General features: G+C 43.3%; 1 protein-coding gene across 3 annotated transcripts in view; it reads left to right on the forward strand.

The window, feature by feature from the left end:
- The first annotated feature begins 4,088 nt into the window (after nucleotides 1-4,088).
- The window catches only part of Dock11 (dedicator of cytokinesis 11), a 193,047-nt gene continuing 179,395 nt past the window's right edge, over nucleotides 4,089-17,740 (forward strand). For all 3 annotated transcript variants that reach the window (XM_077107462.1, XM_077107464.1, XM_077107463.1), the window contains exon 1: nucleotides 4,089-4,278. In XM_077107462.1, coding sequence (XP_076963577.1) covers nucleotides 4,177-4,278 — 102 coding nt within the window. In that variant the 5' untranslated portion in view covers nucleotides 4,089-4,176. The remainder of the gene's footprint in view (nucleotides 4,279-17,740) is intronic.

Consider the following 17,740-nt stretch of genomic DNA (forward strand, 5'->3'; position numbering starts at 1 on the left):
AAATCTCCAAAACATGTTAAATGAAAGAAGCCAGGCACACAAAAAAATCAAACATGGGGCTGGAGATGTAATTCAGTGATAACTTACCTAGCATGCCTGTGGCCCTGGGTTCAATCCCCAGTACCATGAAAAAAAATCAAACATGCTTTCTTTTATATGAAATATCCAATATAGGCAAATCTATAGAGAAAGAGAGTAGATCGGTAGTTGCCATGGGGAGATGGGAAAATGGGAGTAATTTCTTAAAAATTACTTCAGATACAGATATTCTTCTGGGGAGATGAGAACCCTTTTTTTTTTTTTCTTTGTGGGGCTGGGGATTGAACCCAGGTCCTTGTACATGCAAGGCAAGCACTTTGCCAACTGAGTTATATCTCCAGCCTGAGAAGCTTTTAAACTAGAGAGATGTAGTGGTTGCATATCATTTTGAATGCATTAGGTGCAATGGAATTATACACTTTAAAATGGTCAATTGTTCTTTGTGCATATTTCAGCTTAATAAAAATGTATGGCAAGAAATGGATGTTGTGATAGCAGTTGAAACGAGATTAGCAAAAAGTCAATAGTTGCCAAGTGTGGTAATTCACACTTGTAATCTCAGCAACTTAGGGTGGTTGAGGCAAGAGGATCACAAGTTTGAGGTCAGCCTCAACAATTTAGGGGAATCCTGTCACAATATAAAAAAAAAATAAAGAGGGCTGAGGATGTATCTCAGTGATAGAGCTGGGCTCAATCTCTGGTAGACAGGGAAAGGAAGAAGAAAGAAAAAGAAAGAAAAAAGGAAGGAAGGAAGAAGAAAAAAGATAGGCAAGAAATCACTCAATAAAATGTCCTCCTGGAGGCTATAGAATTGCCCCTACAGTTTCTCTTTGCTGTATGAGTGTAGTCATGTTCAGATCCTCATTCCTTGAAGTCCAGCTGAAATGTCCCCTCCTTCAGGAAGCCTTCCAAAAATTCTAATTGGATATGATCTCTCTTGCCTCTCTCTTTACCTTGAGTATTGTCCTTATCACATACTATTTTGTATCACATATATATTCTCTCTCTCTCTCTCTCTTTTGTAGCAGGGATTGAACCCAGGGGCACTTAACCACTGAGTCACATCTGCAGCCCCCTTTTAAAAAAACATTTATTGTTTTAGTTGTAGTTGGACACAATACCTTTATTTTGTTTATTTATTTTTATGTGGTGCTGAGGATCGAACCCAGGGCCTCACACACGCTAGGCAAGTGTTCTGCTGAGCCACAAACCCATCCCTCCAGCACTTTTTATTTTGTAATTCGAGACAGGACCTGACTAAAATTGCTGAGGCTGGCCTTGAACTAGGGATACTCTTGCCCATGCCTATAATCACTGAGATTATAGGCATATGTCACAATACTCTGCTATAAATACATTCCCTTGTGTACTTTCATTTATTTCCTGAAGGGGATGGATGGTGTCTTTAATTCATATTCATTCTCCCTCAGTGCAGAACACCATGCTCAATGTTGATGTAATTAAACAGAAGACCTAAAGCAGAAAAAGTAAAACCTACACTGTCGGGAATGAGCGTGGAGCCTACACAATGGCCAGATGGTGTTTGTGCACCATAAGTGTGACATATGCTTCCCATGGCTCACAAAACTCTCCAGAAAATTGCCTACTTCTTCAACTTCATCTCATATGTACCGTTCCTCTTCCTTCTATGCTCTCGCCCCATAGGCCTTTTTTTTTTCTGGTCTTTGAACACACCAAGTCTGCTCCCAAATCATTCCTGCTGCCTGCAGTGCTCTACCTGTGACTTCTTCTTTTCAAGAAACAGCTCAATTTTCACCTCCTCAAAGAAGTTTTTCTTGACTACATTTCTAAATTAGGTCCCCATCTCCAGTTACTCTCAGTCACATCACCTTAATTCTCTGCATGACATTTATCTCTTTCTGAAATGCACATGCTCATTTGTTTGCATGAGAACATAAGCTCCAGGAGAGGAGGGACCTTGGCTGTCTTATTAAATGATGCCTAACTTCTTTGGTTGCAATAGAATCTAAAGATGCTTTTGGCTGAAAGTAACAGAATATTTGACTAAAAGCAGTATAAAATACAAGGATTTATTTTCCTCACATGAAAAGGAATTCAGAGGTAGGCAGTACTAGGGTTGGTTCAATACTGTCAGATTCTGAATTGGCATCTCTTTAAGATTGTCTTGTTCTTCCCTTGTGGTTCCAATATGGCTGCCCAGGGCCCAGGCTCCACAAGGAAACACCTGTCTCAGGAAGAATGGTAGGCAGAGTTCTCCTTCCTCATTTCTTTTCACCAAGGCAGAAAAATTTTTCCAGGATCCCTTCTTTCAACCATTGATCTTATATCCCATTGACCTAAACTGAGTGAAAGTCCATGCTATCCCACTAATTAAGGAGCCTGATAATATCACGCTTTTTTTTCCCCCCCAGTCATGATTTATAGAACCTGTAGCTGGGCCTCTGTTCCCTAAAACACATGACTCTGCCTTGTACCTGAAGCATTAAATTTGGGCTCATATATATTATGGCTGTTGTGGAGGCCACTCCAAGTACAACCCACACAGGCATTCCTGGAACAGAGAGCATAAATTTATGCTGATCTACCTGTATGCAACAATTAAATTTTACAGGTGCATGCACACAGTACAATGTCACGATTTATGACACAATACCTTTGCTTTTAGAGGACTTCTAGGTCTCAGGTCCTCTAGGACCCTTCTTCCATCTGTGCTTTATTGGGACTAACCGTGATGGCTGCTGAACAGGCTTGCTGCTAAGAGATTTGGCGGCATTTTTTGGGTTCACAGAAACCATCACACATATTCTTGTTTCCATAACGAAGTTCCCTATGTAGGTGCTACTGTTTGCTCTTTGAAGTTGGGGAAAGTGGGTGAAGTGCCATATGGGCAATAGTAGGAATCCTCTCAGAGGGATGCTTGGCTCCCTATATTAGCAGTCATTTTCAAACTCAACAAATGAAGTAAACAAATAGAAAACTGCCAGATCAGTAGGGCACTTGGGGAAGTTTTATGGAGTACTTCAAGATTCCAGTCCTTATTTCTGCTTAAGCATGTGTGTTTTATACCTAGTCAGATGTTCTTTGATTCTTGGAAAAACAATTTCTTGGAAGCTGGTGAGGATAAGGAAAGGAGTAGGAAATGGAAAGTGGTTGTTTCAGTGCACAAGCAAAAGCTTCTACAAGATTGGTAAATCCTTCTAAGCCAATTAAAAGCCCAGGCCTTGGCCTTCCCAGTGCCACTGTACCCAGCAGTAACTGCTGGACTACACCACCTGCCACTAGCTCAGGCCCCACAACCCAACTCTCTCCCACCTGGGCGAGGGGGTGCTACCACAGCGGGTCACACTTCTCAAAGCCTGCTTCCTTCCCTGGGGTTGCTCCGGTAAGGTGGACGCCTGGGAAAGAAAACGGTGTGGTTTGGAAGAAGGACCCAGGCGAACCTCTCAGACCAGAAAATGCACTCTCCCTCCTTGGACATGTGCGCGACCCTACCCCAACGGAGCACACAATAGGCGGCTGCTCCACGTTGTTTCCCAGCCCCTCGCCGCAAGGGCCCTGGGGGCTTGCGGGGTGGGGGAAGTGAGGGTCCTCCAGCCCTCTCGTTAGCACTGAGTCTCGGGGAAGGGAGGGAGCCCAGGGGTAGGGCACGCCCGAGTCTGGGAGACAGTTCATCACCCCCCTCCGACTTCCCTTTAGCCCCACACACTCGAAAAAAGAAGCAGTCTCATCTCGCCTCCCGGATGCGGCTGCACCAGCAACATCAGCTGCGGGCGGAGCCCGAGTGGTTGCCACTTCCCCCCCTCTTCCCTCGTGACCCTCGCCCCCACCTCTAGGACTCCCTCCCCCTCCACACACCCTTCCCCGCCAGACACACCCTCCTTCTTAGGCTGCTGGCGAGCAGAGCCCAAGCTCTCGAGGGGAGGGAGCTGCCGCCGCCGCGGGGCAGGACAGTGAGAGAGCCAAGCGAGCGAAAAAAGAAGAGAAGGAGGGAACGAGGGAGGAGCAGCGGGTGGGAGGGAGGAGCTGAGGGAGCCGCGCTGCCACCGAGCTAAGAGGTGACCGGCCGGCGTGTAAACACAGGGAGCAGCAGCGCCCGCGGCCGCCCCGGCCCGGGGCAGTGAGTACGCCCGCGGAGACTTGCCCGCCGCCTCTGCCATGGCCGAAGTGCGCAAATTCACCAAGCGGCTCAGCAAGCCCGGCACGGCGGCTGAGCTCCGGCAGAGCGTGTCGGAGGCCGTGCGGGGCTCCGTGGTGCTGGTGAGTGACCGAGGGACTGGGCGTCCCGGGCGACGCGCTCCTTTTGGGAGCCACGCTGTGCTTCCCGCGCGCGGGGCCCGGGGTAGGACGGACGCTGCGGCGGCAGCCTGGTGCGTTGAGAGCTCTTTTTCCGCGCTAGTAAGTTTTCCCACCGGCTGCCGCTTGCTGGGGTCCGAGTCCCTGGCGCTTGCTGACAGCGCTCGAGCTGCCCTGCGCGGCTGAGGCGTGCGCGGGGATGGAAGCCGACGGGCAAAGCCCGGCTTGGACGGTTGCGGGGGAAGCGCGGGCTTCCAGCTTGGGTTGGGGCCTGGGGTATGAACTGGAGAGCGGACCTCGCGCTGCCCTGCACCCAGCACAAAGAGCTGAGGACGAGGGCCACCATGAGATCCCGAAATCCTTTAGAGAGCACCTGAGGCAGCTGAGGCGGAAGGATGCGATGAGCCTCTTGCACATACACTCTCTCGCGCGCACACGCACACCGTGTGTACACACAAAAAAAGAACCCCACCCAAAAAGCCCCGGGCGCCCAAGCTCTGACTGGCGGTGAGAACAGAGGAAGCAGAGCGACTTCCTCCTGCTACTGAGGGAGAGAGGGTGGTGATGGGTGTTGAAGGGGTGCTGCCGCCGCGGAGAGAGTGGATTGAAAACAACGGGGTTCGGTGGGCGAGTGGGCGCGGGCTCCATCTCCGCTGCTTGAGGGTGTCCCCTGAGACCCGCGAGCGCTACAGAGGCAAGGGGACACGGTTTTAGAGGAAATTGGAGTGTGCCAGTCCAAGGATGTAGGACTTGGTGTCAGACCTACCGCTATGGGCTGGAGGTGTTTTCTAGGCGGCAGGGCTGGGGGATGGGGATTGGAGAACGCGCTGACCCCCTGGGACCCCTCCCAGCGCACCCTCAGCTTCTTCCGGATTGTTTGAACCCAGAGGGAAGCTGAAGGTGCTAAGGGGCACTTTCTCCTGTTTTCAAGACACTCGTGGCCAATTTCCTGGACTAGCGAACAAACCCTAAAATAAGCAATCGGACTGGTTAATTAGCCTGTGTTTTGTTACTTTGTTTTTGTTGTTTTGGTTTTTTTGTTTGCTTGTTTTTGTCTCTAATCTCTCAATCTTAGTATGTCCTTCGCTGTGTTTAAATTTCACCATTTAGGAGAGTTTTTTTTTTTTTTTTTTTAAACACAACTTGTCGCGGGAAGGAACTTCACAGCTTTTCCTTGTAATTTCTCTGTTGATCTTGTAGAATCAGCAATAAAACCAACATTAAAGGGAGGCCAGGGGCCTGATCCCAACAGTGGAGAAAGTTGACATTAGTGGGAGTTCTGGAGGAGGATCAAAGGCAAAATATGTACCTTTGAGATAAAAATCTGATCCCTAATAGCTACAACTGTGCAAAGCCAAGTGACTTTAAAGAAATCTCTTTATCGTGGCTGGACCCTTGAAAGTTTAATCCTGCTGTTTAGTGAAGCTAAACCCAGACCTTTAATGTTGTTTTAATGGATTTGTCTTATTGTGTACTTCACTCAGATTTTGGAGTGAGGATCTGTTGAGGTCAGATCCAAACCTAGCTTGTCATCATAGCTAGTTTTGAGAAGAAGACAAGCTGTGTGCAGGGCATTTATACCAGTGCTCTCATCTTTGGTGATTATTAACAAGTGATTCAATCTGCCTAGCATAGGGAATGCTTTCCTAAATTCAGAAAGAAAGAAAACCTTCTCTGAGCAGGGGTGCCTAGCCACATCATGTGAAGGGAACTGTGGAGTGGGCAACTGTGGTCTCAAAAGGATAAATGGGACACCACAAACCTCCCCTGGGACATGACCAATGTTTGACCTGCCATCTTCAGCGGCAAAAAGTTAACATTGTTTCCCAGATTTTTAGTTTTTAAAAAGAATTTTGTGCAGCACAGGTGTTGTGCTCCTTCTTAACCACTGGAAAAACTGTTAATGAGAGGACACTCTTCTTGAAGCTATTTCCAGTGGCCATGTTTCCTCATCAGCCTAGCTAACTTGGGACCAAGTCCACTGATTTTTTTTTTAACATTTATACCAGACCATACAGAGGAATGACATTTATGCATTACTTTATATGTGACCCACAGTGAGATTTTGGGAGTGGGGAAAACAGATTCTATGAATGTAAATATTCATTGAGCCCCTACTATGTGCAAGTCACAATGCTAGCTAGATATCCTGTATTTGCAAGGAAATGAGGATGGCATTTTCTTCATTTATTTTCATTAGTTCCAATGTGGGGTGTGTGTGTTTGTCAAGCAGACACACAGATTATGCCCAAGAATCAATTTTAGGTTCTTCCTAGCACCACTGTGAATGCTATTTGAAAGCAGTGCAGTCAATTAAGGAAAAATAAGGAAACAGCCTGAAATGGAGTGTACACTCCTAAATGACTCTCTCTCTTCCTCTCTGTCCCTTTTCCAACTCTATCCCTGCTTTTCTGACACAAAGAGCCCTTAACCAAAGTTCATAAAGGCAAGGGTGGCTGGAGAGCAAGGCGACCATGTTGCAGCTGCCTCGCTAACTTCTGGTTCTTTTCTGATTTAAGCCCCAAGTGTTTATTAAGGGACAGCTGAGGTAGGATTTACACTTGCTGCTATAAACCCAAGATACTAATGTTAGAACTTCAATGTGAGTCCTGAGTCATTAGCACAGCAGGTCAAGCTTTCCTCTGGTGTATCTCTCTTGTTAGAACTGGAAAACCCACCAAGCTGCACAAATATACAGTATTTCCGGTGTAGATTTTTTTACAGTTACACTCTTGTTGGCATGTTGCTAACTAACATCATTCAGTTTTGTTCACTGTTCAAAAAATTTATAAGGACTAGGCCCAGGCTATATATAGCATGTTGTTGTGTATTCAAACCCTCATTCAGTTATTAGTACTTTCACGAATCTATTAACCACATAATGAAACACACAGAAAAGAGGCTGTTTTGCTGCTTCATTTTCCTGCAAATTCAGCATTTTTATGAAGGTCAGTTTTAATCCAGGGAAAGAGATAATTACAGAATCGCAATTTCTCAGGGGCTTGGGAAGGAACATTATAACCTGCAAGTGTTAATTTAGAAGTGTTTGCATGTATACCTGTTTAAAATGCAGAGTTGTAATGGTGCTCTTGTAATTCAGGATATAGTTGTTTGTGCCTCAAGGGGAACAAAGACATTTGATAAACCTGTTGTATTCTAGATGCTTTTAAGAGGACCCTCCTGTCAGCCTGGGAAAGTCACCTAGTAGGTGTTTAAATAGTGGCTGCGGCAGTTTACCCTCAATTCCTTCTGCACCAAAGGATCAGGAAAGAATTGCTAGATGTTACCAGTTGTAGCCCCTTGAGGCAGGGTAGCTGTATGCATCAGTCCCTGACCGGCATCAGCCAGATTTCTTTCTGGAGAGAAGCTCTTCAGAACAGAGAATGGCTGAAAAGGGTCTGCAGCTGTTGACTGCCTCCTACCCGCCACTCACAACTACCTTGCATAGAATGCTTGTTATTTTTGAATTCCGGGAAGCATTGAAAATGCAGCAGCTCCCATGATCCCACTTCCCAGGAGGATTTGTGGAAAGTACTTAATATAGGACAAAACCCACAGCTTCATTTGTAAGGTGGTGAGAACATATATTGTAGAATAAAGTCAGTCTCAACTTGGGCGGTTTTTAAAATTTTTTTGCAGTACTGGTGATTGAACCCAGAGCCTTCTGTGCATGCTTTACTGCTGAGCTCCCCCCACACCCCCAGATCAACATGGGCTTCTTGACCAAGCCTTTCCAGTCCAGAGACTTATGAGGAAAATTAAGTGTTGGCAACCAAACATAACATTTTGTCTCATTACTCCTTTTGTTGGCTTTTCTAGGTTAGAAGGGCCTGGAGCTAGCCAGTGCCAGAAGGATCTGTCCAAAGGACCTGTGCAGTTTGCTGTGAAATGAGACTTTTTTTTTTTTTTTTTTTTTTTTTTGGTATGGAGGATTGAACCCAGGGGCACTTAACCACTTAGCCACATCCCCAGCCCTTTTTTAATGTTTTAATTCAAGACTGGATCTCCCTCGTTGCTAGGGCCTTGCTAAATTGGGGATGGCTTTGAACTTGCAATCCTACTGTCTTAGCCTCCCCAGTCACTTGGGCATGCACCACCATGCCCAGCTCAGAGGCCTTCTTGCTGAACCTTTATACTTAAACACCAAATAGAAGAATTTATTTTCTTAGACTAACATATGAAAAGATTCTTTGGATTGAGTGTTTTCCTATTCTTATCACCAGTACAACTTTAAATTTTTTTAAAAGAATATTTATTTTTTAGTTTTATGTGGACACAATATCTTTATTTTATTTTTATATGGTCTTTATTTTATTTTTATATGGTGCTGAGAATCGAACCCAGTGCCTCACACAGGCTAGGCGAGCACACTACCACTTGAGCCATATCCCCAGCCCCATAAATTTTTTATTGCTTTTTCACATACTAAATGCATATTTATTTTAGAAAAATTCAAAAAACAAAAGATTAAATCATCCCTATCTCATTAATCAGAAGGAACTGTTAATGTTCTAGTGTATATATTTCATGAGTCTGTATACATATGAAAATATATAAACTGAAACAAATGTACAAAACTTAAATCAGTTTTTCACCTATTAATATCTTTTTAATATTTATTTTTTTAGTTTTAGGTGGACACAATATCTTTATTTTACATTTATGTGGTGCTGAGGATCAAACCCAGTGCCTCCTGCATGCTAGGCAAGCACTCTACTACTGAGCCACAACCCCAGCCCCAGTCTATTAATATATTAAACATTTTTCATGTTAGTAAATATAAATTTACATAATAATGTTTAGCAGCACTGTCAAGAAATCCATCATGGGTATACCATAGATCAGTTACCATTTATTGTTATATATTTTGATAGTCTCTAATTTTTTGCTGAATGTGAGCTGTCCAATACCTTAGCTATTGGAAACATATGACTATTATTTAAATTTAAATTAATTAAAATCAGTTCCTAAATCATACTTGCTGCAGTCCAAGTGCTCTATGTGTGGCTACCATATTGGACAGTGCAGGTATGGAGCATTTCCATCATTGCAGAACGTTCTCTTGGACAATGCTGCTATAAACACTAAGTGAACATCTTTAAGAAGGCATTTAAAACTTGCTAGATTGGGCTGGAGGTATAGCTCAGTTGGTAGAGTGCTTGCCTTGTATGCACATAAACCCTGGGTTCAATCCCCAGCACTGCCAAAAGAACAAAAACCTTGCTAGATTGTCTTCTTAGGATAAATTTCTATCAGTGGAATTGCCTGTTCAAAGACTATATGAATTTTTTTTTCTTTCTTTTTTTGGTACCAGGAATTGAACTCAGGAGGCTTAACCACTGAATCACATCCCCAGTTGTTTTAAAAAAAATAATTTTATTTATATATATATATATATTATATATATATATATATATATATATATATATATATATATATATATATATTAATTAGTTGGACACAATACCTTTATTTTATTTACTTATTTTTATGTGGTGCTGAGAATTGAACCCACCGCCTCATACGTGCTAGGCTGAGCCACAAACCCAGCCCCCCACCCAGTGTTTTTAATTTATGTGTTTTTGTTTTTGAGATAGGGTCTTGCTAAAGTTTCTGAGGCTGGTTTTGAACTTGCAATCCACCTGCTTCAGCCTCCCAAGCCATTGGGATTACAGGTTTGCACCACCATGATATTTTCTGATATTAAAAATTTCTCTTCAGGCCAGGTATAGTGACACGTGCCTGTAACAACATTGATTTAGGAGAGGCTGAGGCAGGAGGAGTACAAGTTTGAGGTCAGCCTGGGCAACTCAGCAAGACCCTGTCTCAGAAGTATAAAGGGCTGGGGATATAGTTCACTGTTTCAATGCCCCTGGATTCAACCCCTACTACGCAAAAAAAGAAGAAAAAATCCTTTTAGGGCTGGGCATGTATGTAGCTCAGTGGTAGAGCGCCCGCCTTGGCATGCATGCACAAAGCCCTGGGTTCTGTTCCTAGCAAAACAAACTCACACACTCTTAAATGTACTGTTAAATTGCTCTCCAGAAAGTTGTTCCAGTGTACTACTCTTTCACTGACAGAATATGAGGGTATTCATTTTCCCTCTCCTTTGCCAACACTGGTTAGTAATTCCTTCCTTCCTCTTCCTTCCTTCCTTTACTGCAGTGCAGGGGATTGAACCCAGGGCCTCACACATGCTAGGCAAGCACTTTGCCACTGAACTATATCCCCAGCCTATATCTTTGCACTCAGATAGGACATAAATAGTATATTGGTGTTTTAATTTGCATGTCTTTGACTAGTCTTGAAGGTAAACAGTTTTTCATATGTTGATTGGCCATTCTTATTTCTTTTGAGGATTGACGTGAACCGTCTTACAGACTTACTTCCTTGTTCTTGATTATTGCAATAAAGGTCCCCATGCCCCAAGATTCTGTTTCGCTGAGTCAGGGATGGGGCCAGACATTTGTATTCTTTAAAACCACCCAGGTATTGTAATGTGCACAGAAACACTAATATAGACCACTGGTCCTCTCAAGGCAGGAATGTCCCCTAGACAATCTCTGATAGTGATTATTTAGCTTCTCCTTAAACACTTCCTGCCAGTTAGAGTGCTATGTTTGAAAATGCTCATGCGCTAAAATTTACTCTCTGTAAGTTCCACTACGGGCTGGGCCTAACTCTGCTGTTTGGAGACACATAGAATGTTTGCTTCCTCTTTCACGTGACAACCCTTTAAATATTTGGGACAGCCACCATGTCATTTAAAAATCAACCCTTCCCAAAGCCAAAGAGTTCATCTCTTTATTTTCATTCCTCACTTGACTTGGTTTCAAGGTTCTTCATGTCATGATCATTCAGTTTGGGCTCTTTTTCAAGTTTTTTTGTGTCCTACTTCAAATGTGAGAGGCAGAGTATCAGCTCAAGAGTTGGGCCTGGTGTTGAATCTGACCTCTGCCACCTACTTGCAATGTGAAGTGAGGCAAGTCACCTTATTTTTCCTTCATCTGTGAAATGGGCATATATGGTAGTACCTCCCTTGAGTTCTTGTGAGGAATAGGGAAGGTAATATGAAAAGTGTTTGATGTGTAAATGTAAAGGGTAAAAAAGTGCAGTATTCTAGAAGGGTCTACCACAGAATGTTTCTTACCCATTTTGGATGTAAGCCAGGAAGTTAGGGGCTATCTATTCTCTATTTCAGTGCTTCACATGGTGCCTAGAATATAGTAGGTACTCAGTATGTGTACTATGGGAAAAACCAGGGCAACGATGTGTGGGATGTTCTCAGTGTTGGGAGAAGAGCCTGGAGGTCAGGAAACTACTTAAACATATAGTTCAGGAGAAAGATAACAAGGCTTTAATTGAGGCATTGAGAATGGAGATAAGGGAGAAAATGTGAGAGACATTTCAGTGATAAAATCAACAGGACTTGGTGATTCTTGAAGGGGGAGGAGAAGACCTGGAGAAAAAGGGGAATGAAGACAGAGGAAGCGGAGGTGGAGTCAAGATGATTTTGAGGTTTCTTAGCTTGGGTGAACGAGAGGAAAAATGTTTTTGGTGATAGGAGAGGGGGAACAAAAATGAACAACGTCTATTCAAGAGAGTTGTTAAAAGACAGGTTTTCCTTAAGCAAGGCAGCAGAGAGAACATTCTAGGGGAAGGCTGAGCATGTAGGGTTGTGTTTTGGCAGAAGGCTGGGGTTCTTGAGGGCAAAGAAGAAAGTGTTCCAAGTGGGATCAGGAAAGGGTGGAAGAGCCAGGGAAGGGCCAGGGCTACATAGACCCAGAGGAGATTGCAGGGGAGATAAGTCAATTGAAGAGGCTTGCACCTTTGGGGGTGATTAGGAAATGGGAGGCAGGGCGTGGAGGAATAATCTGGAAGCCAGCCCCAGACTTCCAGTTAGAATAGTGATGGGAAGTTACTCCACACCCTTACCATACCAGAGCAGATCCAGCTCCCTGGGTCTGAGCAGCAATTGCATGGAGATGAGGGGCTGACCGGCCTCCTCCAGGTGCCCAGAGAGGCTAATAGAATAGTTCCTGCCCTTAAGGGACTCACAAGCCAGAAAAGAAGATTACATACATGCAAATAGCTAAAATAGACAAGATAGAAACCAGATAGGATGCTAGTGGTTCTATCTTCTGTTGGATTGTTACATCATCCCTATGGCTGCCCCCACCACCCCTGCTTACCCTTTCTGTCTTTCTTTCTTTGTGTGTCTCTCTCCTCTCTTCTCTTTCTCTCCCCCCTTTTTCTTCTCTTTTCTCTGTTTCTCCTCTCTTCCCCCTTCCTTCCTTCCTTTCTTTTCTTTCTTTCTGATCCCTAACATTTTTCAAGACTTTGGTCCTTCCTGATTTTAACAAGGCAGGCCTTTATTAATGAACAATTGTTATTCTCTATGGTGTTTTCCACATTGATTTGACTACAGAGTCCCCTGCCCCCTCTATGGGAATGGGAAGAATTAAAGATAACATCTGACATGCTGAGATAGTCATACAGAGTGTACATGTGTAACTCACGATGGCATTCCGTTACTTAACGCTTAAGAAAATGTTGCAGTACAGTTCAGAGGAATAATTTGCCTACCTGATTTTGGTTTCTCCTAAATATAAAATTGTTGGAAAGGCATGTTGAAATTTATTTATATTTTTAAAAAGGGCTGGAGATGTGGCTCAGTGGTTAAGCACCCCTGGTTTTAATCCCTAGTACCAATATAATAATAATAATAATAATAATAATAATAATAATAATAATACTACCACCACCATGGGAAGCCATGGTGAGGGAGAAGGAGCTTGAGCAGTTTCTCTTTTCTGTAAATCTTAAGGGTACTTTTAGGATACATTTTTCCTTGGCATTTAGATCTCTTGATTTGTCTTAACGTTTGTCAGGAGTACAGAGGAGTTTGTGGGTAACATCAGTCTGTCATTTATATCAGCCTAGAACCAGATGCCTTTTGATTCCTTGTAGGGACTCACCCTGGAGGCTCCCAGAGCAGTAACTGGAGAGGGGGAAATGAACAGTCTCAGCTGCTGTTGCCTGTCAGCTCATGCTTCTTAGGGCAGAGTGGTTAAGAGCATGTGTTTCAGAAGCGTGTTGCCCAGGTTCAAAGTTCAACTCAACCACTTTCCAGCTGGGTGATACTGGGTCAGATATTTAACCTTCTTGGTAACCTCCTCCTGGCCTTATTGAAAGACCTAAAAGAGTCCTTGCATTTAGAAGCACTTAGGGTAGGGTTTGGCACAATGGTAAGCATTACCAAACCTAGGCTTTATGATGGGCAGGGGAAGCCTTCTGTGTTTCAAGTCATTTTACAAAAGTAAACTGGAACAAGGGAGAAGGAACCCTTGCTTCCTTATTTCCTTGCTCCAAATCATGCTTCAAAGGGATGAACTACATGGCTAAGCCAAGACTTGGACCCTTCCTAGAAGAATAAACTGGCAGACCCCTCTTCATTAGGTTCTTGGTAATATTCATTTCTAGTCTGATTTACTCATATTCAAAAGTGTTGCGGGTGTGAGCTAGGGCTCTACCTCCAGACCAGTCTGATGAGTGACTGGCAGGACTGAGTGGGGAGAGCATTCCCTGCTATACTTTGGGAAGGTTATCCAGCCTGGGGAACCTATATCTGTACTCGTTGGCAGAAGCATTCACCTTTCTGTCTGTGGAGTATGTGAAGGAATGAATAGAGGAGAATTGGGCTCCATGTGAAAAAACAGATTTGCCAATTTTTCCTTTCCCTTTCAAACTTAACTGATATCCTTTTCACTCATTTATCCTCACTTCTAAAATCAAACGGATATTGAAATTCAAATGCCTTTAAAAATCTATTTTGGAGCTGGGTGTGGTGGCTCATGACTGTAATGCCAGCTACTTGGGAGGCTGAGGCAGGAGGATTGCAAGTTCAGAGCCAGCCTCAACAACTTAGCAAGGCCCTAAACAACTCAGTGAGACCTTGTATCTAAATAAAATACAAAAAGGCTGGGGATGTGGCTCAGTGGTTGAGTGTCCCTGGGTTCAATCCCCAGGACCACAAAAAACAAAACAACAACAAAAAAAGCAAACCCTATTTTGGAAATAATGTATTTTAGTGAAAAAATTGAAAGCTTAAAGGACTCCTAAGAAATGAATATCTTTTTATATATTTATTTATTTGTGGAGCCAGGGATTGAACCCAGGAACTCACGTATGCCAAGCACATCCCCTATCACTGGACTTCATCCCTTAATGTCCTTTTATATTCAGCTATTATGGTTTTGTGATAGCAGGATAAGTTCTGTTAAGAATCGTGTACAGGTTCCTGGCAGAGTCACTGCTGTGGAAAACATGCCAACTGTTCCATCTACACATGGTTTCTCTATTGTCTATGCACAACTTTGCACAATCATGCGCAAATTTGCTATTAATGATTTCCTCCAATTTTTCTCTACTTTATTTTTATTGCCTATGGAGTTTTTCATGGGAAGTTATGTGTTCTTGCCTTTCTTTCTTTTTTTATTTTCTTGTAGTGCTGGGTATTGAACCCAGGACCTCACACATGCTAGGCAACTGCTGTACCACTGAGCTATCCCCCCAGCCCATGTTTTTGCCTTTCTTGACAGCTTATGTCTATGTTTCAAGCTGCCAAGAAGTGTTTGAAGATATTCTGATATTCAGCTTTCCCATCACACGGCTTTCCCTAATGACTAGAAGTATTTTACTGTGTGAGATTTAACTAAGAAGTCAAGTGTTCTTCCAACTATCTAAGACAGAATATCTTTATTTGAAGTGTCTTGGTGAAGTGTGTCAAAGGCTGGGGAATTCATTTCTATGAGATGTTTTTTAAATGATGACAAGACCTTGTTTTTATATAGCCCCCATCTTAAGAAGCATTAACAATGCTGTGATGTCTATGATCTCATATGTCTGCAGGTCTCTGTTGAATACATACCACATTGTCATCACCCTCCTTCTCTAAGTGGGGAAACAGAGGCCTGGTTTTTAGTGAGGCAGGCCATAGGTCATCTGTATTCGCTAAATGACAGAACAGGTAATGAACTCCAGGTTTCTCTATTCCTTCAGAGTAAGAAGTACTAGTGTGTAAGCCAGGTTCCACAAGGAATCAGGTGGGGGAAGCACCTCTTGTGTGGTTTCAGTGATGTTGTATGGGAAATAATGTTTATTTCTAAACAAATTTAGGTCTCTTTAATGGGAAAATAGAAGGTAGGACCAAAACAAAAGAGGGGTGGGGCTGTTTCTGAGAAATGTGGGCAAAATTGTTATAAGAATTTTCCTTCCCAAAGCAAGCTTAAGGATTTTGAAAACTGTTAGCAATTGACCATTCTTTCTTTCTTTGCTATTTGAATAACTATATGGAAAAAAAAAAAAAAAAAAAAAACCTCCACAACACTGGCTGTGCAGAGGTACCTGGGATCACTTTCATGGAACTGTTTTTATGTTGTTTTTTTTTTCAAGCGTGGTCCAAAAATAACACCACATATGTTTCTTTCCATGCATTTGTATTATAGTTTAGTTTCCCCACTTGAGAAGTGGCCATCTTTGTGCCTTGCAGCACCTATTCCCACAGTGTTCATGGTGTGAATGGAAGAGTGCTATTGGCACAACCAGTTTATTTTCATAGGTTAACAAGTTCCTAATGCTTCAGTGCATTAAATGGTTTCCTAGAGACCTCTAGAAGGGCATGTTACCTTCTAAGGTGCCTACTTTACCACCAAGAAATAATTTAAGTCCAAGAATTCTCTTAAGAAAACTGTTGCATAAATTGAACTAAATTGTTATTTAAAAGCTCACAGGGACCAGTAGTTCTCATTTGTGCCCCATAGAGTGTTTATGACATGCTCTATTGCTTGTGAAGCAAAGAAGGTTCTTCCTGCTAACTTGACCCTGGGGAGACTTGCTGCTTCACTACTAGTGAATGACATGACTGCTTGCAGAGGAAATTGGCCTCTGTCTGTCCCTTCCAAACAACCTGGCAGAATTCTCACCAGGAGAGCCAGAGAGAATTATATGAGGCTTCACACTTAAATTCTGTAATAACAAGCCCAGCACTCTCATTCTCTCTCTCCCTGCCTCCCTCCTCTCTACTTGTAGCTGGAGTCACTCCATCCACTGCCTGCTCAGCCCTGCCTTGGGCTCAGAGACATCAGGGGCTTCTCACATTCACAGCCCAGGTTCTTGGCTCAAATTGTATTGGTTGCTGGTTATATGCTATCTTCAAAATTCGTTTCCAGTCACTGGATTTTGGTCTTATTCATTGTCCCCTTTGTGTCATTGTTCCATATGTCCCTGTCCTCCTCTCCTTCTCCATCTCTTCCCCCATCCCTTCCTCCTAGGGTCTTGAGCATACTAAGCAGGCACTCCACTACTGAGCTGTACCCCCAGCACCCTGTCTTTATCCCCTAATCTATCAATAGTTAAACCCCTCTTTTGGTTTTCTGGCTACTTGCCCAGCTCCTCCACATGTAAGTCCTGGTTTTATTGCTGGTCTTCCTGAGGAGGGGTGCCCTACCCTTACCATGATGATATAACAGCTTGTGCTAAAGCCCAGTGGAATTGTAGACTGAGGGAGTGAGAACTTAAAGAACTCAGAGGGGGCCCAGTCAGTGGCCCTGCTGAAGGTTGGACTGTATTGTATCAGTTTCCCATGGCTGCTATAGCAAATTGCCACAAACTTAGTGTCTTAAAAGAACACAGATTTATTTATATATTTTTCATAGTTCCAGAGGTCAGAAATCTGAAATGGGTTTCACTGGGCTACAATCAAGGTTTTGCAAGGTTGCACTCCCTCCAGGAGCAGTAGAAGAGAATTCTTTACCTTGCCTCCTTTTCTACTTTGTAGAGGCTTCCTGCGTTACTTGGCTCACAGCCCCTTCTTCCATCCTCAAGCTAGCAATAGCTGCTTCAGTCTTTCTCACATCATTTCAATCTGACTCTGCTTCCATCTTCACACCTTCTCTTTAGTCTCTGACTGTAATGACTCCTTTGTTCACTTGTGAGAACACTTGTTTCATTTTGTTATTTTATTATTTGATTTTCTTTGTTTTATTTTGTTTGCAGTGCTGAGGATTGAATGCAGGGCCTCATATATGCTAGGCAAGTACTCTACCACTGAGTTATAGCCCCAGTCCAAACTAGACATCATTTTATTTTCAGTGCTAGGAATAGAATCCAGGGTCTCATGCATGCTAGGCAAGTGCTCTACCATAGAGTTACATTCCCAGCCACTTATGAGATAATCTAGAATAATCTCCCCATCCCCAAATCCTTAATTTAATCACATATGTGAAGTCCCCTTTGCCATGTGAAGTGACATACTCCCTGATTCCAGGGATTGATATGTGGCCAATTTGGGGGAATCAGTATTCTGCATACCAAATGAGTCATTGCTAGAAGTTGAGGAGTGATGGGATTCTGAGGTCAGATGGAT

Source organism: Callospermophilus lateralis, chromosome X, assembly GCF_048772815.1.
Source record: "Callospermophilus lateralis isolate mCalLat2 chromosome X, mCalLat2.hap1, whole genome shotgun sequence".
Taxonomy (NCBI): domain Eukaryota; kingdom Metazoa; phylum Chordata; class Mammalia; order Rodentia; family Sciuridae; genus Callospermophilus; species Callospermophilus lateralis.